At 42.7% G+C, this 27,968-nt stretch overlaps 1 protein-coding gene across 3 annotated transcripts in view; it reads left to right on the top strand.

Moving 5' to 3' along the window:
• The window catches only part of rnf123 (ring finger protein 123), a 390,439-nt gene that overhangs the window by 86,542 nt on the left and 275,929 nt on the right, over window positions 1-27,968 (top strand). For all 3 annotated transcript variants that reach the window (XM_087994538.1, XM_087994539.1, XM_087994537.1), the window contains exons 20-21: window positions 5,070-5,190; window positions 5,812-5,913. In XM_087994538.1, coding sequence (XP_087850664.1) covers window positions 5,070-5,190; window positions 5,812-5,913 — 223 coding nt within the window. The remainder of the gene's footprint in view (window positions 1-5,069; window positions 5,191-5,811; window positions 5,914-27,968) is intronic.

The following is a 27,968-nucleotide window of genomic DNA, read 5'->3' as shown; positions in this document are numbered from 1 at the left end:
AGTCCTCATTTCATCAATCCATCTTGATAACTGAGGTTTCTCATCTCGAGAACCATTCCCATAAACCTCTTCTGCTCTCTCTGATGTGTTCATATCTCTCCTAAAGTGTGGTGTCCAGAACTGTATGTGGTACACCAGCTAAAGTCTAACCAAGTGTCCTGTCAAGGTTCACCATTTTCCTGTTCTTGTACTCTAAACCTGTCCTAATGAAGTCTAGAATATTGCATGCTTTAGTAACAGCTCTGTCTCTCTGTGCTGTCACCTTTAGCAACTGAAACGCACATATACCCAGGTCTCTGCTCGTCTAAACCTTTAGAACAATGCCATTTGCTTTGTACTCTCTCCATGTCATTTGAACTGAAATGTCCACCTGCTTGATCCTGGCCCATATCCCTCCAAACCTTTCATATTTATATATTTATCCAAATGTCTTGTAAATGTTGTAATTGCACCCACATCCACCACTTTCTCAGGAAGCTCATTCTGTGCGCGAATCACCCTCTGTTTAAAAACATTTACCTCATGTCTTCAAATCTCTCTCCTCTCACCTAAATATTATGCCCCCATCCTAGGCAAAAGGCAACTACCATTAACTCTAACTCTATTTAAGCCCCTCATTATTTTATAAACCTATCAGATTGAGAGGCAATCTCCTATGCTCCAGTGGAAAAAGACTCAGCCTATCCAGCATTTCTTTATAACTCAAACTTTCCATACCCAGCAACATCCTGGTAAAATTCTTCTGAACCCGCTCCAGCTTGATCGTATCTTTCCTATAACTGGGCAACTAGAACTGGACACAGTATTCCAGAAGAGGCTTTATGAATGTTTTTGTCCAAATTCAGGTGCTTTTCAAATGTTGTAATTGTAACAGCCTCTACCACTTCCTCTCGCAACGCATTCAATACACTCCTCACCCTCTACATGAAAAAAATGCCCCTTGGGTCCCTTTTAAATCTTGCCCCCTCTCATCTTAAACCTATGCCCTCGAGCAGTATTCCATAAGACACCTCCTGTACAACCTCAATATGAATTCCTAACCCCCACCAATGCTCATGATTTTATAAACCTCTATAAGGTCACCCCTCAGCCTCTGACACTTCAGGGGAAAATAGCCCCAGCTTATTCAGGCCCTCCCTATAGCTCAAACCCTCCGACCTTGGCAACATCCTTGTAAATCGTTTCTGAACTCTTTCAAGTTTCACAACATCCTTCCAATAGCAGGGAAACCAGAATTGTAAACAGTATCAAATTGTAATACACTAGATCAAGTTATCATATTTATTGTTTATAACTATATTATGAATTAAAATAAAAATAAAGTAGAAAGTAAAAGGATTGCACAATTCTGCACATTTTAGCACACAAATAACCAAGCCTGTGTCTCTCAACAGACTTGTGTGGAAATTAATCATTCGTGGACAGAAAAGGCGAGTAGCAATGTGGATAAAAAAAACTAATGAATTAAAAGGAACAGAGAGCAACGGTTAATGCATATGCTCCAGGCTGGAGGAACTTTAGTGGAGTTCCCCGGACTTTGGTCTGCAGGGGACAATTTGAAAGTTTGTGGATAAAATAAAACTTGGCAGAATTGTAAACTGTAAGGACAGAGTAGAACTTCAGAATAACAACGTCAGGTTGGGGACAGGGCAGATAAGTGGCGGATGAAGTTCAATGCAGAGAAATTTGAAGTGATACATTTCAGTTCAGGTGGGACTAGTTTAGTTTGGGATTAAGATCAGCGTGGAGTGGTCAGACTGAAGAGTTCATTTCCATGCTATACGACTCTTCGACTCTGTGAAGGGCATGGATAGGGTATATAGACAAGATCTTTTTCCCAGTTTGGGGGAGTCCAAAAATAGAGGGCATAGGTTTAAGGTGAGAGGGGAAATATTTAAAAGGGACTGAAGAGGCATCTTTTTCACACAGAGGGTGGTGCATGTATGGAATGAGCTGCCAGAAGAAGTGGTGGAGGCTGGTTAAATTACAACATTCAAAAGGCACCTGAATGGGTATATGAGTAGGAAGGGTTTAAAGGGATATGGGCCAAGTGCTGGCAAAGGGGACTAGATTAATTTAGGATATCTGGTTGACATCGATGAGTTCGACCAAAGGGTCTGTTTCTATACTGTACATTTCTATGACCTACTGCCAAGAGAATTTTTCAATAAAACTATTATGTCACTGTGCCCTCAGTTTGCCTTTCCTGTTTGCTAGACTCCTTACGTTGTAATATATGGCATCAAGCTGCAAAGAGCTCATTTTGTTTCCCTTGTATCTCACTTTTATTTACTGGATTTTGGTATTTCATTTGTAGCTTTGCTTCACTCCTGTCTAAAACTATGTTTAGGTTTCCATAGTCTTATCGAGTCAGTTTACGTTTGTCCCGACAGGTCTCGCAATTCACAAGACCAGTCGCAAAATGCCACAGATCTAAAGCTCTGCTTTTCGTGTCAGATCTCCTACTCATCACTGTTCGTGTTCTACAAACCTCCCAGTCTCCATGAATTCTGCTTTCCAAACCTTATACTCTAATCTCCCACTTCCTCAGTTCAGTCTCTTCAAAGCTCCCCTCAGTTTGGGCTCTCCAAACCTTTTCCCCCTCTGTTCAAACTCACTAAACCTCTCCCTCCCCCCTCCCTTATATTCAGACTCAGTAACAGGGCAGCATGGTGGCTCAGTGGTTAGCCGCACTGCTGCCTTGCAGCACCACACCCCAATCTGCACAGCAGAAACCAATATAAATGTGACAAGCTCCCACAAAATGGAATGTGATGAAGACAAAAAAATTATTTTGGTGATATTGCCTTCAGAGTAAATAATGGCCAGGACACTGCAGATAGCTCACCTTCACATCTTTGGCATGGTACCATTCATCTTTCACATCTACCTGAGTGGGCAGATGGAGCTATTATTGAACAACTTTATCTGAAAAATGACATCCCTGACAGTAGCTTGATAATCTTGATCTTTGTGTTCAAATCCTGGAGTGAGACTTGAACCTAGAATCTTATGAGTTGGACTCTGTCCCAGAATGAGCACAGTAAATACTTAACTTTTCTGCCCTTTACATCAATACCATTAACATTGCTCTTCAAACCTCTGAGTGTCTTCTAACTGATTCAATGGAGTCTGCTTTAGCAGTGGTTTGTGACTGAGATATAATTTCCCCCTTTTTTACTTACTGTGATTTGAGTCAGCTGGAGCCCAGTTGATAACACTTCTGTCTCTGAATCACAAGGTTCTGGATTTAATTCCCTCTTCAAGGTGGCTCAGTGGTTAGCACTGCTGCCTCACAGCACCAGGGACCCAGAAAAAGATTCATTTCCACCCTTGGTCGAATGTCTGTGTAGAGTTTGTACATTCTCCCTGTGTCTGCATGTGTTTCCTCCGGATGCTCCAGTTTTCTCCCACAGTCCAAAAATATATAGGTTAGGGATGTACAGGCTAGGTGGATTAGCCATAGGAAATGTAGGGATACAGGGAGAGGGTAGGGGTGTGGGTCAGCATGGCTTGCTCTTTGGAGGGTTGATGTGGACCCGATCGGCCGAATGACCTGCTTCCACACAGTAGGGACTCTTTGATTCAGGGCTTGAGCATGAAAATTATACTGACTCTCTGTATTACAGAGAGTACCTCCTAGTTGGAGTGATTTGTTTCAGATGAGATTTTAAACTTTGTTGGTGTAAAAGCTTCCATGGTACTATTCCAAGGAAGAGCCGAAGATATATCCAGCATCTTGGCCAATATTTATTCTCCACTCAGTTCACCAAAGCAGATAACCTGAGTTTAATTGCATACTGTTTGTGGGATCCTGATGTGAGAAAATTGCCTGCCACATTTCTTACATTAACAAAAGTGCTGCCTTATTAGATAGAACATCTTTTGAAGTAGATATTAAACTAAAGCCCGACATCCACATTGGGTGATGTAAAAGATGCTCCTTAAAGGGTTTGGAAAACTGCTGGTTCTTGTGTGTGAGTAAACATTTGCACCACTGAAGCTTAGAAATATAACTTAGGCTTGTCAACAGTCCTGGATTGTACACGAGGGTCTTGAAATGGGACACACATCACTTGGGCACTGGTTTGGTGGTGGAGCGTCACACTGTAAATGTTTCAGAGTAACAGCTGCCCACTTCCCTCGTGACATAATTTGATAGTGACCCTGGTAAGTACATAAAAGGGAGAAATGACAGCAGATGTAACCGAATGAGTTACAGGAGAGTGTAAGCACAGGCGCTGAGCACCAAATGGCTGTGTGTTAAATCATTCTATGAAATTCCTCCTTGAATGATTCTGAGCTTGTGGACTGTTGAGAAACATTTGTGCGGAGATGCAGTTACATTGTTTACCCTGACAGACGTGCCCCAAAACAGAGTCCCTGTCCTTGGTGCAGCCTCTTGGTTTGATACTGCATGGTCTTGGTGTATCAACTGCAAACATCAATCATTTCTGACTGAGGATCCTAGATCAGAATTGTTATCACACAAGAGATGAGTTCAAGGAGATGAAAAGACAGATCAGTTCTCTTGATTGCAGAGCCTTGCCACACCTTGGATAGTGTGGAGGTTTCTTGGCTATAGGTTCTAGATGAATTTTAGCAGACTTCAGGTTTCCTACTGATCACAGGTAGACCTTTATTGCTGTTGCCACCCATTACATAAAGAATGCTTACGAATTGTCGTATTATCATTGGTCATAAAATGAATCAAAGTGTCTCCAATAATACCATTCTTATCTTAGCAATTTCTGTAGGTACTAGAGAATCTAAGTTCCTTCCACCTTCTGTGAATCAGCTCCCATCATTGGTAGCCCCTTGTTCCTCCTATTGTCTCCCCCCCTCAGCCTTATTATCTCTTCATTCTCCCCTTGTTGCATCGCTAGTCCTGTATCTGCCTCTTGTTCCTGCTCGTGGGGGGCCTCCTAGTGTGCCAAGCCTCTGGCACAAAGCTGCTGGCATGAAACCATGGAAGAAAAAGCTGGGTTTCAGTGTTTGTGAGGTAAATTAGTCCCCATTGGCATTCTTCGTTATGTGCACAGACAAAATATTGATATCTACCTTCACAGAATCCTGCAATCCTTTGTCCCCCTGAATATATGGTATGCTTCCTGCACCGACTGATTGCTGCTTTGCGAAGTTACTGGGATGAGTACAGACTGAGGAATCCATCAGCAATGCCCAGTGAAGGTACGGACTGGTGCTTAACTGTTTGTGCAGTCTAGGCAGAATCTGGCTTGTAGCTTATGAATCTATAACACCACTCAAAATAGTTGAACTTCCTGATGTTATGAGTTGTATGAATTGTTGTTCTGAATGATAAGACCACCAACAAAACATCATTTGGCCCATTAGCTTGTGGTCTTTCACCAAATCCATATGCAGCCCTTTTATGATTATTTTATCATGGACCATCTCGTACATCATAAGTATTCCCCACTTTTACAATGAAAAGTTCCTTTCCGATGTTGCCACAGAAGGAGACTTGTATTTCTGAGACCTGCTTGTGGCATCAGCCTCTGATATGTGGCTCTTGTTGGAAAGGCTGCAAAATGGATTGTAAAACTTACTGGGATTCAGTGCAATCCAAGGCACCCACCAGAGATAACATGTCCCACTGCTTCACCACAGTAATTCCTGGCTCGTTTACTTTTGGGCTAGAGTTGACTTTTGCAAACTGCTGCATCAAAAGCTGGTGACATTAGCACAGTCTCACTTGTAAGCTTTGTTGACTTATTGCCCATAGCCACGAACAGAATGGTGCCCAATAACCCCTGGATGTTTACTGAATTATCTTTCTTTTGCTTCCAGATGCTTATGTTCCCCCTCAGCTGTTTTTTAATGGGAAGGTGGATTACTTTGACCTGCAGAGGCTTGGTGGCCTTCTTTCCCATCTGAAGAAAACACTGAAAGGTGATGTATTGGATGTTAGCAAGAAATGTTTACACATTGATTTTCTCTCCTCCATTTTCATTTAGAGATTGGTTTACATTTACAGAAGACTAGTTACTATTGTGGCCCAGTTAGAATACTCACCTGCTACACAAGAAATACCAGACATGGATTGCTGAGTTAACAAGATTTGAACAAACCCCCAATTCATAACAGAATGTGCTCCTCAGAAATAGTAAAAGCAGAAAGGAAGGTCAACAAAGGAAAGTACATGGGCAATGAACAGCTGGTTGGAGATGGTGAGGACTGCAGATGCTGGAAAGTCAGAGTCTATAAAATGTGGAGCAGGAAAAAGCACAGCAGATCAATCAGTATCAGAAGAGCAAGAGAGTCAACATTTCAGGCAAGAGTCTTCATCCTGATGAAGGGTCCTGCCCGAAATGTTGACTCTTCTGCTGTTCTGATGCTGCTTGACTTACTGTGCTTTTTGCAGCTCCACATTTAATTGACAATGAACAGCTAGAGCTTGTTTCATTTCTTGATCAGTAGCCTGCTTGTTCTCTCCAGTGAAATAACTGATCATCATGGATGAGGAAAGGTGTTGCGATGTTCAATATGGATGATACCCTCCAGTGCATCTCCTCCACTTCCTGCACCTCCCCCCTTGAACCCCACCCCTCTGATCACAAAAAGAACAGAACCTGCCCGGGTCCTCACCTTCCACCCTACCAACCTCCGGATACATCACATCATCCTCTGCCATTTCCACCATCTACAAACAAATGCCACCACCAGGCATCTATTTCCCCCCCCATCTGTGTTTTGAAGAGACCATTCCCTCCACGCCTCCCTTAATACAGGCACGCAGGGGCAAAGCTGTGAAATCTATTAGGTGGAAGTAGTTCATGGAAAAGCTGCAACACCTGCTAGTTTAGTTTTGAGCTGTCTTTGCAATTAACATTTTGTCCTTCCTGGAATAAAACAGTTGGTGACAGCAAGGTGAGCTAGGCTCCCTGCAGCTCACTCTTGAAGTTTCATCTCAGCTGAGTTTGTATTTTTACTGCAATATGGCAACTGAGGAGATGGTTTCTTGTGCATCAGTTTTACAGGTCAAACTGAGTTGAACTTCTTTGTCAGAAGCTTTGAAATATCCATTAATTTTTTTTATTGTCACCAAATTGATATTGAAACACTTAGGTGGGAAAAATCCTTGTTGGCTTGTTTATCAAGAGCTTTAGAAAGTTCTGTAGTTAGAAGACTTGACCACAACTCTTGCATTAGTCTACCAGTTGTCTTTGCAGTTTGCTGACACTGTAGAAGCCACTGTGATCAAAGTAGGCAACCTGGGATCTGCAGCCAGTGACCTTCAGCTATGGATGTGCCATTAAACCTCTTCAAGTGTCTGTTAAATAGCCTTTTAGCAAAGTCACTGCCATGGTTGTTAGAAAGGGTTCATTAAATCCCAGCTAGGTATGAACAGATTGCTCCCTTTTAGGAGTGTCTGGTTATTGAGCTGAATGAATTCCATCATGTTGCAATGAGTTACTGCATTGTCGACTACTGAATGCTCTATAATCGTACTTTATTCTGGAGCAGAAGTATAGTGTTGTACAATTGTGCACCCCAAGATGCATTCTCAATTGTTCCATTTTGGCTGTTCACAGAACGCATTCTCCTAAGCTCTTAAAGAAGCAGCAACATTTTATTCCCATGTGTGGCATCAACGAGCTTTAGCAAACTGTGAGTCAATGGGAATCTGAGGTGGTGGTGGTGGTTGATAGAGGCTGGGGGGAAGGGGAGACTCTCTGCTGGTTGGAGTTATACTTGGTGCGAAGGAAGATGGTTGTGGTTGTTGGAGGCTGGCCATCTTGGCTGCAAGGCATCTCTGCAGGAATTTGTCAAGGTAGTGTCCTGTGCTCAAACATCTTCAGCTGCTTCTTCAGTGACAAAGGATGATTACATTAATGCATGATCCGGAAGGGAATAGAGGAATATGGATCCTGTAATGAAGACCATTTTAGTATGAAAGGGCAAAATGTGTTGGCGCAAGCTTGGAGGGCTGAAGGGGCTGCTCCTGTGCTATATTATTGTTCTTTGTTCTTTGACCTTTTCTCCATTATAAGGTCAGAAGTAGGGATGTTTGCTGATGATTACGCAAATGTTCAGCATCATTTGCAACTCCTTAGATACTGAAGATATCCAAATACAGATCTGGACAATAACCAGGTTTGGGCTGAAAAGTCACAAGTTACATTTAAGTGCTGGGCAATGGCCAACTCCAGCAAGAGAGAATCCAACCATTTTCCCTGATAGTCATTGACATAGCCAATGCTTAACTCTCTCACTATACTGGGGTGTTATCATTGACCCGAAACTGAACTAGACTAGCCTTGTATAGTACTATGGCTACAAGAGCAGGTCAGAACCTGGGAGTTCTGCAATGAGTAGTTCACCTCCTGACTCCCCTGTCCACAACCTACAAGTCAGGAATGTGATGGAAGCGTCTCCTCTTGCCTGGTTGAGTGCAGTTCCAACAACAACAAAAGAAGCTTGACACCATTCAGGACAAAGCAGCTCATTTCATTGGTACCACATCCACAACCTTCAGCATTCAGTCCCTCTCCCACCAGTGCAGCAAAGATGTGCTGCAGCAACTCTCCAAGGCTCCTTTGATAGTATCTGCCAAACCTTTCACCACTCTCACATAAAAGTTCAAGCACAGCAAATATATGGAAACATCACTACTTGCTAATTCCCCTCCAAGCCATGCACCATCCTGACCTAGAAATATATTGCAGTTCCTTCAGTATTGTTGGCTCAAAACCATGGAACTTCCTTCCTAACAGCTCTGTAGATGTATTTACACTCGGAGCACTATCGCAGCTCAAGAAGGCAGACTTTCTGAAAGGAAATTAGGGATGGGTAGTGCCCTACCAGCGATGCCCAGATCCCATGAATGAATACAAATAATTCTTACAAGATTGAGTAACTATGGATTTCTAGTGTGTGTGAATGCCTGACTATATCTAAACCAGCTATCCCCCAACTGTGTCACAGAATTTTATTAACCCACTTGAATTTGAAAGTAACAAATATTGATGTTTCATTTTGGAACAAAGTATTTGAGTAAATTGACTCATGACGTGGTAAATTTAGCACGCCTAGCAAAAGTTTTGTTGTGCTGCAGCACTAGGGCCATCCTATGCTAAGGTAAACAGATGATAAGAGATTGGTGAGTCAGCAGCACAATTATTGTTTGTTATGTAATGGTAGAAGGCAATCTAGATGGATAATAATCTTTTCTCATCTAACGATTTTGTTACTTAATTTGAGGGTAAATGATGGAAACTAACGGCTGTTTCTCCACATTTATGCTGTCCCTGGAAATATTGCTGTTTCCTAATTTTTGTCACTGTGCTTTCATCCGTCTTCATTTGTCTGCCAGTTAATCCTCACTCTTAAAGTATTTCAGCAATGATCTAAACAATAGTTCGGGTTCAGTGGACTGTGTGAGGATTAATCGGTGCAGCATGAAGGGACAATACTGGAGACAGTATGTGGATTCATTCACTGCTCACTATTTGAAACAGCAGAGTTTAAAACTTTTCATTTGAGCAAATATTACAGCAGTCTCATCAGTCTCTGTGTCTATTGAGTAAAAAGGTACTTGTAGTGTGGGATATTATTTATATCTCTTGAACCAGATTACACTCCAGATTTTGGGTGACATACAGGATTCTTTGGCAAGTCTTTATAGTGTCCATGCACCTTGTGTGTTGATTGGAGTGGAGGTCAGTGAGACCGGGATCTTCCCTTGATGTTCACTGTGAAAATTGGTCAGAACTGAGCCACTAGATCATTGTGACATCTGGTTTTCTGAGCTGTGGGATAATGGAGAGAGCCGTGCAAAGGCTTTCTCCCTCAGTTGGACCACTGAAACACACTAGATTATGGGGAAACTGGATTGGAAGGTCTTTCACAATGTGGGCAGACACACCGGACCAGGATGGGGACTAATTCACTCTGCTGACTTGATTCACGATCCGCCATTGGGTAGCATCCCAAAGCAACTTCTCTAGAAACAGCCGGGGTCAGGATTCCTGGATTCTGAAGTTGGAGCTTCCTGGCCCCACACAAATGTTCTGTGGGCTGATTGTCCATGTACAGGGTCTTGCAGGTTGAGTAGCACAAAGGCGCGGGCATGCATCCACCAGAGTGCTTCAGAATTCAATGTGATAAATTGGAGTGGGTGAACAGACCTGACCGCTGCCCTCAGAAGATTGATTTGTTCTGAAAGTACTGACCAAGTTGTTGATTTGCCAGGTCAGCATTAAGGTCATGACCAGGAAATCCTGTGGAACCAATTGTCACTGCTCTATTATAAGGCTATTTTTAATGTTAAAATCTCAGGCAGTTGACTGTAAGATTGTCATGGGACTGAGAAATAAAATGGAGCTGAGGGTTGGGGAGGAGGCAGGGAGAATGACCATAGTAACTTGTGCAGAGGCTGAACCAGAACACCACGTTTCTCTTGCCTAGTATAACTTGGTCAGACTGCAGAGTGAAGCATAGCCAAGCTGAGGCAGTCAGTCCCTGGAGAGGAGCAGCAGCAGCTGTGGATTGAGAGATTCATGATAGACCCATTTACAGTGTGCTAATTATGAGATGTGTGATTAATTACAGGAGCATTTGTGGTAGAGGCCTGTGAGATCCCCTTCTGAGTAAAATGCAGCAAAATATTGTTAAAGAAGTCATTTAATTGGCCAAGTCTTCAATTTTCATGTTCCATTTGTCACCCCAATCTAAAGTTGGCTGTAATGAGTAGTTTAATAGGCTCATAGAATTCCTTAATAAAATATAAAATCAAAGGGTCAGTTAGATTCGAAACGTAAGCTCTTTTCTCTCCTTACAGATGCTGCCAGACCTGCTGAGATTTTCCAGCATTTTCTCTTTTGGTCGTAGAATTCCTTACCTGCACTATTTTAAAAAAAAATGATGGGATGGGGGTAATGGGAGGCTGATATGTACACATTTTGTGAGAAAAATCAACTAACAGCATTCATGTTTTGTTGTGCATGATCCAATGTTGTGTTGGCACTAGGAGTGTTCCTTAGCTATTTCCAGGATGGTCTGTGGTTGGAAAGGAACTTGTACGTGGTGTACTGCTGCTCTTGGTCATTTTGATGGTACCAGTTGTGGGTTTAGAAGGTGCTGTCAGATGAGCTCTGGCTAGTTGCTGCTCAATGTCCTGTCTTGTGGCAGGAGTGACTGGTTAATGTTATGGATGGAATGCTAATCCAGCAAGCTGCTTTGTCCTGCATGGTGTGGAGTGAAGAATGTTCCATCACAATTCTGACTTGTGCCTTGTGGATAGTGCATGGTGCAATGGAGCAGTCTGAGTTGTGAGCCACTTGCCAAAAATAGCTAAATTCAGACCTTCTGTCATACAAGCCTTGTGGTGTGACCACCCACTGTTAACACAGAAGCTAGGACCATGAATAGACAATTCAGCCTTTTGAGACTGCTCCGCTATTCTATGATCATGGCTGATCCTCTATCTCAAAGCCATATTCCCACTTGCTCTCCAACCTCCTTGATGTCTTTAATATCGAAAAAAAGTTATTAATATTTTTCTAGTGTATGCTTGAGTTTGACTTGGCCTCTGCAGCCTTCTGTGGTAGAAAGCTCCATGTTGACCACCTTCTGAGTGAAGACCTGTGGCCCCAGGTTCTAGACTTCTTAACTAGGGGAAACATCTTGCCCAGCTGTGCTGGAACTTTATATGTTTCAACCAGTTGCCCTATCATTCTTCTAAACTCTAAACAAGCACATTTAAAACAATTTCTCCTCGTAGGATAGTTACGCCAACCCCAATATCAGCCTAGCAAACCTCTGGTGCAGTCCCTCCATGGCAACTATATCCTTAGGTAAGGAGACCTAAACTGCACACAATACTCCAGGTGTCGTCTCATCAAGGCCCTGTATCAATGCAGTAAGACGTTCCTATTTCTGAACTCAGATCCTCTTGCAATGAACCAACATACGTTTGCCTTCTAATTGCTTGCTGCATCTACCTGTCTAAGTTTATTCATTGGTTTATAGGAATTCCAGTTCCCTTGTTTATCCACATTTCCCATTATATCACCATTTAAATAGTACAGTCGCTTCTGATCTAATGTGATTGTTCAGTTCTCGTGCGATCTTGCGTTAAGAAAATCACGCAGTAGCCACGCTATTTAAACTAATGGGACTGGAATTGCGTTAAAGCCAGTACAGGTAAACAAAGTTCGCGTTCTACTAATAAGGGTCTAAATTCATCAACAGCGTTAAAGCCAATTCACATTGAAGAAGCATCCAACGTCGCAGAACCAAGTAGTAGCAGCTTTTTATTTGCAATTTCTACCATATACAACTGATACAGTAAAACAAAAACAAGACAGCGTTCCTTCAGGACCGGGGGTGCTACATAGACAGCACTAACTACACAATCATACACTGCATAAAGTGCATAAGAAGTGCAAAACACGCAAGTTACAGTGTAATAGAAAGATGATACATAATAGGCATTTTTCGAGCAGCAATTCGAGGCTGTGCAAAGAATTTCTGATGGGAAAGAATCCCTTCAAACTGTGTTAAGGAGCCTAATGGCTTGGGGGAAGAAACTGGTGCACAGTCTGGCCATGAGAGACTGAATGCTCCAGTATCTTCTGCTAGATGGCAGAAGAGAGAGAGTTTGAGTGAGGGGTGTGTGGGGTCTTCCACAAAGCTCTTAGCCTTTTGGATGCAGCATGTGATGTAAATGTCTGTAATGGAAGGAAGAGAGACCCTGATGATCTTCTCAGCTGTCCTCACTATCCATTGTAGGGTTTTCCGATCCAAGACTCTGCAATTCCCAAACCAAGCAGTGATGCAGCAGCTCAGGGTACTCTTAATGAACTCTCTAGAATGTGGTAAGGGTAGGGATGGGAAGAGGGCATTCCTCAGCCTGTGCAGAAAGTAGAGATGCTACTGGGCTTTCTTGGCTATGGAGCTGGTGTTGAGTGTCTCGGTGAGATTGTCCACCAGGTGTATGCCAATGAATTTGGGGTCACTCTGTGCCCTCCTGAAGTCAACAACCATCTCTTTCTTCTTGTCCACGTTTAGAGATGGATTGTTGGCTCTGCAGCAGTCCATTAGCTGCTGCATCTCCTCTCTGTATGCTGACTTGTCACTTGTACTGATGAGATCAACAGTGAACTTGATGTGATTTGACCTGTGCATCGCTGCACAGTCGCGTGTCAGCAGGGTGAACAGCAGTGGACTGAGCATAGAGTTCTGGGAGGTCCCCATGCTCAGGATGATGGTGTTGGAGATGCTGTTCCCAATCCAGACTGACTGAGGTTTCCCTGTCAGGATGTTCAGGATCCAATTACAAAGGGAGGTATTTAGGCCCAACAGAATCAACTTTCCAATCTGGTGCTGAGGAATGATAGTTTTAAATGTAGAACTGAAGTCTATGAATAGTAATCTGACGTAGGTGTCCTCCTCCTCCAGCTGGGTGAGGGCCAGATGGAGGGTGGTGAAAATGGCATCATCTGTTGAGCAGTTTAGTGTAGAAGTCAAAGTGTATAACTTCACAGATGTACAAAATTAGCCACTCCTGTCATCAGGCCCACCACCCGTAATTCTAGATGATGCAAATATTTCTGCAAAGGTTCTCGCAATTTCCTTCCTTCCTTCCCATAATGTTCTGGGATACATTAATTTAGGTCCTGGAAATTTATCCACTTTTATATTCTCTAAGACCTATCAAACCTCCTTTTCTGTAACGTGAACTGTTCTTAAAACATCAAAATTTATTTTTTTGCCTTCTCTAGACTTCATTTTTTTCTCTACAGGAAAAACTGATGCAAAATATTCATTTAGTATCTCTCCCATCTCCTGAGGTTCAACACAAATATGATCACTTTGTTCTTTAAGAGGCCCTACCCTCTATCTAGTTACTGTCTTGCTCTTAATATGTTTATAGAATCTGTTTGGATTATCTTTAACCTTATCTGTCAGTGCTATTTCATATCTCCTCTTTGCCTTCCTGTTTTGTTTCTTAAGAATGCCCCTACACTCTTTATATTGATTAAGGGATTCAATTGAACCAAGTTATCTATATCTAAACTAAGATACTCTTTTATTCTTGACTATAACTTCAATGTCTTTATTCAACCATTGTTCCGTAATCTTACCAGCCTTACCCTTTACTCTAACAGGAACATAATGCCTCTGAACTCTCGTCATCACACTCTTGACTGCTTCCCACTTGCCCGACATCCTTTTACCTCAGAACAGTCTACTCAGTCAACTTTTGAAAGTTCTTGTGTCATACCATTAAAATGTTCTTCACTGCAATTAAAAGCTTTAACTGTAATGGAAGGCTTATCCTTTTCCATAACCATTTTGAAACTCATAGAGTTATGATCGCTCGACCCAAAGTGTTCCCCCACTTTTACTTCAGTCACCTGCCCTGCCTTATTGCCTAAAAGAAGGTCTAGTTTCTCACCTTCTCAAGGAGGAGCATTCACATATTGAGAAAGAAAATTTTCTTGAACACACGTGACAAATTCTTCACCATCCAAACCTTTAATACAATGGTAGCCCCTGTTAATGTTTGGAAAAGTAAAATCCCTCATTATTACAACTTTTATTATGCTTATCTGAGATCCCCCTTCATACTTGTTTCCCTCTTACTATTGGGGGGGGGGCCTATAGTTCATCCCATAAAGGTGATCTTTCCTTTCTTATTTCTAATTTCTATCCATATATTTGTACTGGACGATTTTTCAGAAATATTTTTTCTAGTTACAGCAGTAATGTATTTCTTAATCAAAAACACCACACCCCAGCTTTCTTGCCTCCTTTCCTATCCTTATAGCGTCTAAAACATGGAACATTGAGCTGCCAGTCTTGTCCATCTCTCAGCCAAATTTCTGTAATAGCTAAGAGGTCCCAATCCCATGTTCTTAAACATGCCCTGAGTTCATCAGCCTTACTGTAAGACTGACTGAACTTCCTCAGCCCTCTAAGGTAAAGAATTCCAATTCACCACCCTCCAAGTGAAGAGGTCCCTCCTCATCTCGGTCCTAAAATGGCTCTTCTTCTGTGACAGTGCCCCTGGTTCAACATACACCCCACAAATGGGGAACCATCCCTTCTGTATCTAGTCTATCACTTCACAAAATTTGTAATTTTCTGTGAGATCATCTCTAAATATGAGAGAATATAGGCCCAGATTCCTCAATCTCACCTTGAAGGACAGACCCACCATTCCAGTAATTAATCTGGTGAACCTATGCTGCACTCCCTCTGGTGGGAATGCTGTGCTGGAAATCATGCCCCCCTCATCCATGAATGTGAAGTATGACCAATTTAATCTTTTATGATTGTTAACATCTGATTGTGACCATTGCCTAAGATAAGCGCCAGAGACCCGGGTTCATTTCCTGCCTCAGGCGACTGATTGTGTGGAGTTTGCACGTTCTCGCCGTGTCTGCATGGGTTTCCTCCGGGTGCTCCGGTTTCCTCCCTCAGTCCAAAGATGTGCAGGTCAGGTGAATTGGCCATGCTAAATTGCCTGTAGCGTTAGGTGAAGGGGTAAATGTAGGGGTATGGGTGGGTTGCGCTTCAGCAGGTCGGTGTGGACTTGTTGGGCTGAAGGGCCTGTTTCCACACTGCAAGTAATCTAAATCTAAAATCATAAAATAAACTCTCACCGGATTCCATCAATGGACAAGAATCAAAAACTTATTTATTTTAACAAACACAGCCTGTAACATGTGGTAACAGCAGATTATTAAATACTCTCTGATATTTGAACTGAACACCCTCCCCCCCCCTCCCCCGGCCCCCCACCCCCTGTCCCACTTTAAATCCAAGCATGTGCATATTCATTTGGACACAGGAGGTGGACAGACAGAAAAGACAAACCAGTTTTGGTTAAGGAATATACTTGTAAAAAAAAAAAGCACAAAGACTGGATCATGGTCCAACCAAAAAGGGGAAATGAAGTAACTTTTCTCAGTTTCTTTTGGGGGTTTTGGCGATATTATCATGTTTGTGTTGACTGCAGTGATCCTTGATCAATAGTCACTTGGAACTCAGTGTATTGCTTGATTTAGCAGTTTTCCTTTGTAAAGTCTTTGAGCATTATTTGTTGTACACGCACGCGCACACATCTCATTTTAACATCTTGTTTTAAGGTGAAGGTTCCCCAATCCTTTTTTTTATTAATAGTAATTTATTTCAGTCCCACACTCTCACTAGATCCTTGGGAGACCTTTTATAACTGTCTCTATGGAAATAGACGTAAAGCATTTATTTATCTGCTCTGCCATTTCTCAGTTCCCTATTACAAACTATCGTATCTCTGCCTGTAATGGACTCACATTTCTGTAAGCTATTCTCTTCATTTTTACATATCTATAGAAGCTTTTACAATCCATTTTAATGTTTATTGCTGCTTTACATTGATAATCTATTCCCTTTTTGTTGATTTATTGGTCCTCCTTTGCTGAATTCTAAACTTCCCTAGTCCTCACTCTTCCAACTTACTTTTTGCAGTTTTATAAGCCTCTGCCTTTGATTTAATACTATGTTTAACGTCTCTTTTTAGCTGTGGTTCATTTATTTATACTGTTGGGTTTTTTTCCATTAAAGGATGTATGTTTTGTGACAAGTAAGCGTTCATTATTTATATGCCACTTTTACCTTTCTACTATCAAAACTTTTAATGTATTATCCAATCCACCACAGCAAACCTCCTTATGTCTTCATGACTACCCTTCTTTAAATTTTAAGACCCTAGTTTTAGATTGAACTATATCTTTGTCAAACCTAATGGAAAATTCTGTCAGACTATGATCATCATCCCTAAAGTTTCTTTTAGTATTGAAACTTGGGCATCATTCTTTGGGAAGGATGCAAAGGGTTCAGGGAAGTTGCAGAAGGGATTTATGATTTTAGAGTTGAGAGACTTCAGTTATACAGATAGGCTGGAACAGCTAGGCCTTAGAGAAGAGAGGTGCTCTGTATTGACATTTCTGTCCTGTTAGTAAAAAAACGCTGTCATTGGCAGAAGGGTTGAGAGCCAGAAGAGACAGATTTAAGGTAAATGTCAAAGACCAAAAGTGAGATGTGGAATAGGATGAACAAAGAGCGTTTGGAAATGCAATTCCTGATTGTGTAATACTTGCAAGTTCAGCAGTGATTTCAAAAGGGAATTGAATAATTATCCGAAGAGGGAAAATTTGCTGGCTCTGGAAAGAGGAAAGGTAGGACTGGCTGAATCACTGTTGCAGAACTCTGGCAAGGACGTGAGAGACCGCATGGCCTCTTTCTGTATCTTAGTGCAATCTATGATTCTGTGAATTCCATAGGGAATTCAGAAGTAAGGTCCTTACCCATAGAGCACTTAAAACGTAGACACACAAGAACAGCTGACCCTAACAGAACAGATGCAGTTAGGGGATTTTGAATGGGGACTTGATCGATTTTCATAGGTTTGAATGAAGGGGGTGTGTGGAAGCTTGTCTGGAACGGTAATAGCAGATGTAGATCATTTGGGCTGAATGGTCTGTTATACAGTTTATGTAATTCTGAGCAAGTTAACTGAGCTTATTTGCAGAGCAGCTCCCTGGGTATAGCTTCGTTACCAACAGAGGGAGTTGTTAGTGCATCATAAGTCTGTAATATTCATTACATTTCTGAACTGTATAAAACGTAAGTTTAAAGAAGTTATACTTGTATAACAATAATGATGGATCAATCCCAACTCACAGGTCTTTAGTGTAGCAATAAATATAGTTCACTTTTTCACAATCTGAATTAAACCTGATAACGCATAAAAAGCAGTCGTACTGCAGTTGCTGTAAATCTGAAATAACGCATTAAATGCTGGAGAAATTCAGTAGGTCAGTCTGCCTCTGTGGAGAGACAAACAGTCAACATATCTTCGGTTTTTCTTTTGCCTGTGGTTTGTAATAAGTATCGTTTTTATAACCTGTTCCTAATAGAGCCAGAGAAGTTAAGGATAGGAAGAGTCAGAGACCAACCAGGTGAAGGTGAGGGAAGTTTGGAAATTGGAAACAAAGTTAGTGCCATTTTCCAGTTCTGTGCAAGACCAAAGGGTCTGGGTATAGTCATCACTGTACCTGAAAAAGAGATGAGAGTGGAGCCTGAGTAAGACTAGAAGACATGTTCCACACACATCCATTAAATAGCAGGTATAACTGGGACTGTGTGGATACCAATATCAACATCTTTTATTTGAAGGAAGTAGAAGTATAAATGGAGTTGAAGAAGTTGTTCAGAGTGAGAATACGTGGGTGGATGAAAGTGGTCGTGAATGTGGACTTCTGGACCTCTGTTCAGGGAAGAGGTGGAGAGTCCTCCGATCATCCTTTTAGATCGGTAGAGGTGAAAACAGATTGGATGTCCAATTGGTCTAGGGCTAGCAAACTGAAAGGTTTGATGGATGATATTGGAAAATAAGCAGATGTGAGTTGAAAACAAATAATTAAGATGATGAATGGTATATTCAACTTTATTACAAGACAGCCTTGTGAAAATACACTTGGAATATTATGTGCAGTTTTGTTCCCTTGCTTAAGGAAAGATGTGCTGGCTGAAGAGGGATTACCACAAATGTTCAAAAGTTATTTCCTGGGATGGTGGGCTTTTGTCATAGGAGGCAGGAATATATGGGATTCTTTTGAGTTTAGTCAAAAGAAAGGTGACCTTCATTTAAACATATGAAATTGACAGGATAGAGAGAGGAAAGATGTTTCCCCGGGCTGTGGTGTCTAGAACCAGGTGATGCAATCTCAGATAAGTAGCCAGTTTAGAACTGAAATAAAGAGGAATTGCCTCACTCAGATGGTGATGAATCTTTGGATTTTCTAGCCCAGAGAGTGGTGGAGGTTCATTCATTGATCTCAGTCTTGAATATACTCGATGGATTTCGAGATATTAAAGGTGTTGCAGGATATGGAAATGGTGCAGGGAAATGGTGTTGAGTTATGAGATAACTGAGTGGAGCGGGCTAGAAGGGCTGAATAGCATGTGGGGCGGCATGGTGGCTCAGTGGTTAGCACTGTTGCCTCACAGCACCAGGGACCCAGGTTCGATTCCAGCCTCTGGCGACTGTCTGTGTGGAGTTTGGACATTCTATGTGGGTTTCCTCCGGGTGCTCCAGTTTCCTCCCACAATCCAAAGATGTGCAGGTTAGGTGAATTGGCCATGCTCAATTGCCCATCGTGTTCAGGGATGTGTAGGTTTGGTGCATTAGTCACCAAATAGGGTAGGGGAATAGGTCTGGGTGAATTACTCTTCGGAGGGTCAGTGTGGACTTGTTGAGCTGAAGGGCCTGTTACCACACTAGGGATTCTAATTCTTAAAAAAAAATTCTGTTGCTCCTGTTTCTTGTTCTTCTGTTATGAAACAGACTGCACAAGGGGTAAAATGTCAGATGAACTAGGGAGAAATTGATTCAGCTTGAAACTGTAGGTCTACTGGGCATTCTGATTTATGGAATTTGGAAAGGAGATGGAATTGGGCTATTCAGAGTTGGAGGCTGTAAGGTGGGAGACAATGGAGGGAATTTGTCCAGAGGAGATGAGGCCAATGACAGTCCTGGAAACAACGGCTTGATGTTTCATTGATTATGTTGATCATGGTTTATAGGGGTAGCCAAACGTGTCCTTGATCTGAAATATTAACTCTGTTTTTCTCCACACATGCTTCCTGACCTGCTGAGTTTCTCCAGCATTCTTTGTTTTGATAATGTGTGTTTGCTCATATAATTGAGTAGCAATAAATACTTGATAGATTTGTAAAGTTGTGCCAAAGTGCGGAATAAGCTGAGTCAGGGCTTCCATGGGTTGCATCTCTGAAAGTAGCAGTCACTGACTGACCATCACATTTCTAGCTCCTTTAATTATTAATTATGCATTGGAATCTCAGTATTTGTTTCCAAAGTACATCGCTGAAGTAAGGTCAGATATTTTTAAGTCAGATCAGTTAATTCACTTTGACTTTTCATCCTGCATTTTTTACGAGCCACTCATTCATTATTCTATTTTAATTGCCCTATACTAAGGTATTGGAAGCACCAGTCTTGGTTTGGTTTATAGGCATTTATACTCTTTCCCATCTACTGAAACATTGATTTCTGTTTGAATTGGATTTCTGTCACCACTGGATGCCCTCATACACTTTGCCCTTTAAAGTAAACAAAAATTAGTGTCAGCAGACTGTTCGGGTGCCTCAGGGTTTGGCCCATTGATGTCCTTCATCAGGAACGAGGCAGGGAGCCTCTGGGGTGGAGAGATAAATGTGAGGGGGGGGGGCTGAGGAAAAGGTGGCTAAGAGTGCAATAGGTGGATGGAGGTGGGGATGAAGGTGATAGGTCGGAGAGGAGGGTGGAGCGGATTGGTGGGAAGGGTTGGCAGGTAGGACAGGCCATGAGGATGGTGCTGAGCTGGCAGGTTGGAAGTGGGGTAAGGTGGGGGGGAGGGGAAATGAGGAAACTGGTGAAGTCCACATTGATGCCTTGGGATTGAAGTGTTCCGAGGGGAAGATGTGACGTTCTTCCTCCAGACATCGGGTGGTGAGGAAGTGGCGATGGAGGAGGCCCAGGACCTGCATATCCTCGGCAGAGTGGGAGGGGGAGTTGAAATGTTGGGCCACGGGATGGTGGGGTTGATTGGTGCGGGTATCCGGAGATTTCCCGAATACACTCTGCACGAAGACATCCAGTCTCTCCAATGTAGAGGAGACAGCATTGGGAACAACGGGTGCAATAAATGATATTGGTGGATGTGCAGGTGAAACTGTGATGGATGTGGAAGGCTCCTTTGGGTCCTTGGATGGAGGTGAGGGGGGAGGTATGGGCGCAGGTTTTTTAATTCCTGCACTGGCAGGGGAAGGTGGGTTGTTGGGGGGTGGGGGGAGGGGGCATGGATCTGGCCAGGTATTCACAGAGGGAATGTTCTTCGTGGAAAGCGGAAAGGTGTGGGGAGGGAAACATATCCCTGGTGGTGGGGTCTGTTTGGAGGTGGCAGAAATGTCGGTGGATGATGCAGTTTATGCGAAGGTTGGTAGGATGGAAGGTGAGCACCAGGGGGGTTCTGTCCTTGTTGCAGTTGAAGGGGTGGGGGTTTGAGGGCGAAGGTGCAGAACGGGGATGAGCTGCGTTGGAGGGCATCTTGTGTTTTCTCTGGTGGAACTGCTCCTCCTGGGAGCAGATACAGTAGAGGTGGAGGAGTTGGGAATACGGGATGGCATTTTTGCAGTAGGGTAGGGTGGGAAGAGGTGTAATCCAGGTAGCTGTGGGAGTTGGTGGGTTCGTGTAAAAAAAAAAAAAACAAGGTTGAGTTGGTCATCGTTGATGGCGATGTGGAGATCCAGGAAGGGGAGGGAGGTGTCAGAGATGGTCCAGGTGAATTTAAGGTCAGGGTGGAATGTGTTGAAGTTGATGAATTGCTCAACCTCCTCGTGGGAGCACGAGGTGGCGCTGATGCAGTCATCAATGTAGCAGAGGAAGAGGTGGGGAGTGGTGCTGATTTATCTCTCCACCCCAGAGGCTCCCAGCCACGTTCCTGATGAAGGGCTCCTGCCCGAAACGTTGATTTTCCTGCTTCTCGAATGCTGCCTGATCTGCTGTACTTTTCCAGCATCACTCTAATCTCGACTCTGATCTCTAGCATGTGCAGTCCTCACTTTCGCCCATTGACGTCCTTGCCCAGTGTCCTTAAATATGCCCTGCTCAAGGATCATGAGGCAATATCAGGACTTCAAACTAAGTCTCATTACTTTTCCTCCTTTTTAACCACACAGGTTAATCTCAGATAACACGTGTTCTGGCAGCGCACTTTGCTTATAATGACGCTGAGGTGTTAAGGAGCAGAAGTTTTGAGAACTCTCACCTCTGTTTGCAATTGTGCAATTCCAACAATTTGTTCTGTGCATGCGCTGGTGTCTGCACCAAAGTGTCTGCGCTGTTCCATGCATGCGCCAGTTTCAACGCCAGTCTTTGTGCCATTTTGTTCATGCGGCGATGTCAGCTGCCGACAGAACAGCTTTCTATGAGAGATACATTGAGCAGCTTCCTGGGAAAGGTGCACTACTCCTGGATTATCTCTCTTTTTGAAAAAATGGAGGGGCATAGTGACAAGAATGTTAGTAAGGAGCATTCTGGTGATAAAATTGCGGATGGTGAATGCAAAAGAAAGTTAAAACACTGGAGGAGAAGCATTTTGAGCGTAAGGCATAAGGCAAGAATGTGTGATATAGCTCGCTACAGGAATGAGGGAGTCTATCTTACACATCATGATGATCCTCTATCCCTGCGTTAATAATATTTTTAAATGTACTGTGTTCAATTTACTTTTGTTTCTTTGATAAGTATGATTTATACCTGGATTCAAGCTGTGCTAAACTTTGTGTTAGACTTTTGGGTGATTTTTGAGCGATCGTGAGTGATTTCTTTTTGCTGTCTGCCCCTAACACCATTTTTCCCCGAGGCTCCATTATTTCTATTAAGCATGGCTTTGCTAAGATTTAACTACGGCGTTATAGGAGAATTACCTGTATAGTGATATTACAGCTGCATGAACTGAGCAAAAACCAAGATCTGGGATACTCTGGTATTTTTATTTACCTGCTGAATTATCTGGGGCATTTTGGTTCCAAGACTTCAGCATGCCTGCTGTTTCTGCCTCCTCCTGTTCGCTCCTGTAATCCAGTGCTGCTATTGATTTTTAAAAAGGTACTGCTTGAGAGAAGGAATGATCTGTTAAATATTTTAAAGGTAATATAGCCACCGGAAAGGTGCAGTCAAAGTTCGCTACATTTATTGGAATGTATGTAATTGTGGTAATGAGGAAAGGTTTTGTAATTGCAACAAAGGAACTTTAAATATGGTTAATAGAGAATTTTATATTTTATGAAATGATATATATGCATGAGGCCTTTCCAGCCCTGGAATGCTCTTTTTTTTTTAAAAAGAGCTACCTTATTAATCAGACCTAACTGTTACTTCGTCATAATTATTCAGTCTTTCATGAGCACATATTCGCAGGTTATTGTTGAATGAGATTGTAGATAGTGAACAGTAGGCAATTCACACTTACTTGTGAATTGATATGGAGTGGATATGTATTGAGAATCATCACTAGGAGGAGCAGTTACATAAAGTGCTAATCACACAGTTATCAGAATGTGAAATGGCTATTCAACAGCATCTACCAACAGATGGGAATTAGGATTAGATCAGATAACTGCTGGTTGACTCTTCAGCCACACAGGTCATAAACGGAGAAAATTACCACCTTTACTGAAATTATTGTTCTTCCCAGTCGCCCAGTCCCTTTTTTTTTCTGAGCAGATCCTCTTTGAACATTATCTCAGCAAATGTGTTTCCAGTCATAGGGTAAAAACAGTTTATGCCCTTGCAGTGTTTAATGCTGTTGATGGCTTTGATGTTTGTTGTGTAGATTTGGGACTAAAAGCTGGAAACATTGTGAGCATTTAATTTGGTGCTGCAGTGTCATCTCATTATCACCTTACTTACAGCAATGCAACACAAGGCAGCAATGACTTATCTTGAGGGGCGAATGCTGTAATAAAGAGGCATTGAGCAAACAGGCAGCAAAAAAATTATTTATAAAAGTGGCAAGTAGCTTAATGTAATGTTGTATTTTATATTGAAGTTGTGACGGATGGAGATAATCTGATTATTTCAGCATCCTTTTGTTTATGGATTTCCAGTTTGACTTTCCCTGGACTGAGACTACCAGTAACATACAGAAAGAGTTTTACTTATTTTATTGATTCATTGATTGAAAGAGCAGGAACAAGAGATGCAGGAGCAATTGGTGGGATTTTCCATTCTGACTAATCACAAATCCTGTGCAGTTACCTCTCTTCCCATATGATCACAATTAACTGAAGTATCTTCCAAATTGTTCTTGGTCTGCTCCTATTGCTCACCTGTATTTAATTCTTAATGATATTGTCAATAAGTAGAAAGTCAAATTCCGTTTCTTTGTCAATACATTGATTCCAATGACTATAGTTGTGCTGACAAAAATTGTGTTTCAACTGGAATTGTTTAAAGCTTAGTATTGGCAAGTTTGAAATTGTGCTTTGGTAGCTACCCCTGCCAGGTGATCTACTGTGATGGTAAGCTGAATTTGTCTCCCTTGCACCATCCTTAAATATCCATTATAATGCCGGCAACTGCTCTGTGACAACCATCATCCAACTATACATCCAACATGCTGCCTCAGTAGCAGCAGGGAGATGGAAGAAAGCATAGGTCGGCAGATTTTGGAAAAGTTTGGACGTGGTAGGGTTGTTGTAATGGGTGACTTTAACTTTCCCAGTATTGATTGGAACCTCCTTCGAGCAGAAAATTTGAATGGAGCTGTTTTTGTAAGGTGTGTTCAGGAGGTTTCCTAACTCAGTACGTTGATAGGCCAACGAGGGGAGAGGCCATTCTAGACTTGGTGCTCGGAAACGAGCCGGGGCAGGTATCAGATCTTGTGGTGGGAGAGCATTTTGGTGATAGTGACCACAACTGTCTCACATTCTACATAGCTATGGAGAAGGAGAGGATTAGGCAAAATGGGAGGATATTTAATTGGGGAAGAGGAAACTATGATGCGATTAGACATGGATTGGGAGTAATTGTTAGGAAGCATGGATTGGGAGTAATTGTTCCATAGTAAAGGCACTGTAGACATGTGGAGATTGTTTAAGGAACAGTTGTTGCAAGTGATGAATAAATATGTCCCTCTGAGACAGGCAAGAAGTGGTAAGATAAAGGAACCTTGGAAGACGAGAGCGGTGGAGCTTCTTGTCAAAAGGAAAAAGGTAGCTTACGTAAGGTGGAGGAAGCTAGGATCAAGCTCAGCTCTAGGGGATTACAGGCAAACAAGGAAGGAGCTCAAAAATGGTCTGAGGAGAGCCAGGAGGGGGCACGAGAAAGGCTTGGCAGAACGGATTAGGGAGAACACAAAGGCATTTTACACTTACGTGAGGAATAAGAGAATGGTCAAAGAAAGAGTAGGGCCGATCTGGGATAGCATAGGGAATTTGTGTGTGGAGTCTGAGGAGGTAAGGGAAGCCCTAAATGAGGTTTTTGCTTCTGTCCTTACGAAAGAAATGAACTTTGTAGTGAATGAAACCTTTGAAGAGCAGGTGTGCATGCTGGAATGGATAGAGATAGAGGAAGCTGATGTGCTGAAAATTTTGTCAAACATTAAGATTGACAAGTCGCCAGGCCCGGACCAGATTTGTCCTCGGCTGCTTTGGGAAATGAGAAATGCAATTGCTTCGCCACTTGCGAAGATCTTTGCATCCTCGCTCTCCACAGGAGTCGTACCTGAGGACTGGAGAGAGGCAAATGTAATTCCTCTCTTCAAGAAAGGAAATAGGGAAATCCCCGGCAATTACAGACCAATAAGTCTCACGTCTGTCGTCTGCAAGGTGTTAGAAAGGATTCTGAGGGATAGGATTTATGACCATCTGGAAGAGCAGTCAACACGGCTTTGTGAGGGGCAGGTCATGCCTCAAACCTTATCGAGTTCTTTGAGAATGTGACTAGAAAAGTTGATGAGGGTCGAGCTGTGGATGTGGTGTATATGGACTTCCGCAAGGCATTTGATAAGGTTCCCCATTGTAGGCTCATTCAGAAGGTCAGGAGGAATGGGTAGAAAGTGAGGTCTGCAGATGCTGGAGATCAGAGCTGAAAATGTGTTGCTGGAAAAGCGCAGCAGGTCAGGCAGCATCCAGGGAACAGGAGAATCGACGTTTCAGGCATAAGCCCTTCTTCAGGAATGGGATACAGGGGAACTTAGCTGTCTGGATACAATTGACTGGCCAATAGAAGACAGCGAGTGGTAGTAGAAGGAAAATATTCTGTTTGGAAGTCAGTGGTGAGTGGTGTTCCACAGGGCTCTGTTCTTGGGCCTGTACTGTTTGTAATTTTTATTAATGACTTGGATGAGGGGATTGAAGGATGGGTCAGCAAGGTTGCAGACGACACAAAGGTTGGAGGTGTCGTTGACAGTATAGAGGACTGTTGTAGGCTGCAGCGGGACATTGACAGGATGCAGAGATGGGCTGAGAGGTGGCAGATGGAGTTCAACCTGGATAAATGCAAGGTGATGCATTTTGAAAGGTCAAATTTGAAAGCTGAGTACAGGATTAAGGATAGGATTCTTGGCAGTGTGGAGGAACAGAGGGATCTTGGTGTGCAGGTACATCACACCTGTGGGCGGCACGGTGGCACAGTGGTTAGCACTGCTGCCTCACAGCGCCAGAGACCCGGGTTCAGTTCCCACCTCAGGCGACTGACTGTGTGGAGTTTGCACGTTCTCCCCGTGTCTGCGTGGGTTTCCTCCGGGTGCTCCGGTTTCCTCCCACAGTCCAAAGATGTGCAGGTCAGGTGAATTGGCCATACTAAATTGCCTGTAGTGTTAGGGAAGGGGTAAATGTAAATGTAGGGGTTGGGGTATGGGTGGGTTGCGCTTCGGCGGGTCGGTGTGGACTTGTTGGGCCGAAGGGCCTGTTTCCACACTGTAATGTAATCTAATCTTAAAAAAAAAAATCTAATAAATCCCTTAAAATGGCCACCCAAGTGGACAGGGTTGTTAAGAAAGCATATGGTGTTTTGGCTTTCATGAACAGGGGGGTTGAATTTAAGAGTTGCGAGATCTTGTTGCAGCTCTATAAAACTTTGGTTAGACCGCACTTGGAATACAGCTTCCAGTTCTGGTCGCTCTATTACAGGAAAGATGTGGATGCTTTGGAGAGGGTTCAGAGGAGGTTTACCAGGATGCTGCCTGGACTGGAAGGCTTATCTTATGAAGAGAGGTTGACTGAGCTCGGACTTTTTTCATTGGAGAAAAGGAGGAGAAGAGGGGACCTAATTGAGGTGTACAAGATAATGAGAGGCATAGATAGAGTCGATAGCCAGAGACTATTTCCCAGGGCAGAAATGGCTAACATGAGGGGTCATAGTTTTAAGCTGGTTGGAGGAAAGTATAGAGGGGATGTCAGAGGCGGGTTCTTTACACAGAGTTGTGAGAGCATGGAATGCATTGCCAGCAGCAGTTGTGGAAGCAAGGTCATTGGGGACATTTAAGAGACTACTGGACATGCATATGGTCACAGAAATTTGAGGGTGCATACATGAGGATCAGTGGTCGGCACAACATCGTGGGCTGAAGGGCCTGTTCTGTGCTGTACTGTTCTATGTTCTAACTAATCTTTCTTTTGCCCTCTAAAAGATACATTGCAGCTATTCAGCAATAATCAAATCAGTGAACATCATCTTTTTTGGATGTCACATTTTAAAGTTTAGTTTGCTCTTACAATTGAAAGGCACTTTTCATTTTATTTAGGGAATGTATTGCGAATTTTTACCATGTTTTCAGGCTCCAAATTTCAAAGGGCTAGGTTTTCTCCCATGGACCTTTGCTTATTACCCAAGCTCCTGAATATTACAAAAAAATGGATAAAATATAGCATCTTGATATTTTCTTACAAGCTTCAAGAGAGGTGACTGCAAAGGATTCGGGATAAGTCCGAACGGACCTTGATGTGACAGTACTGTTTACCTCCATAGACAACTCCCTAGCTAAGGAAACACTAGCCTCGCTACCAGTGATGCAGACACCCTACAGCACCAACACCAAGGACAGCACCCTCAAACTACTCTATCTGTACCTCATGACCCACTTCATATTCAAGTCAGGTACACAAACAAATAAATGGAACATCCATGGGTCACCAATGTAAGGATTAAGAGCAGAAGCTGTAATGCAAAGACTAGAACAGGCAGTACTTCCCACGATCTCGCCTAAACTTTGGATCTGCTATATGGATGCTATCTTTGTCATTACCAAGTGCGCTCAACTGGAAGAAACCAACTCCCATTCCGAGACGTGATGGTACAGAGAACACCGAATGGAGAATTCACCACAAAGGTATACAGGAAAGCCACACACACAGACCAAGTCCTAAACTACGAAAGCAACCAC

Source organism: Chiloscyllium plagiosum, unplaced genomic scaffold, assembly GCF_037043375.1.
Source record: "Chiloscyllium plagiosum isolate Xiang-an unplaced genomic scaffold, Cpla_swu_hap1 HiC_scaffold_14, whole genome shotgun sequence".
Lineage (NCBI taxonomy): Eukaryota > Metazoa > Chordata > Chondrichthyes > Orectolobiformes > Hemiscylliidae > Chiloscyllium > Chiloscyllium plagiosum.
Note: the sequence above shows the minus strand (reverse complement) of the source record. Positions and strands in the feature narration are given on the sequence as shown.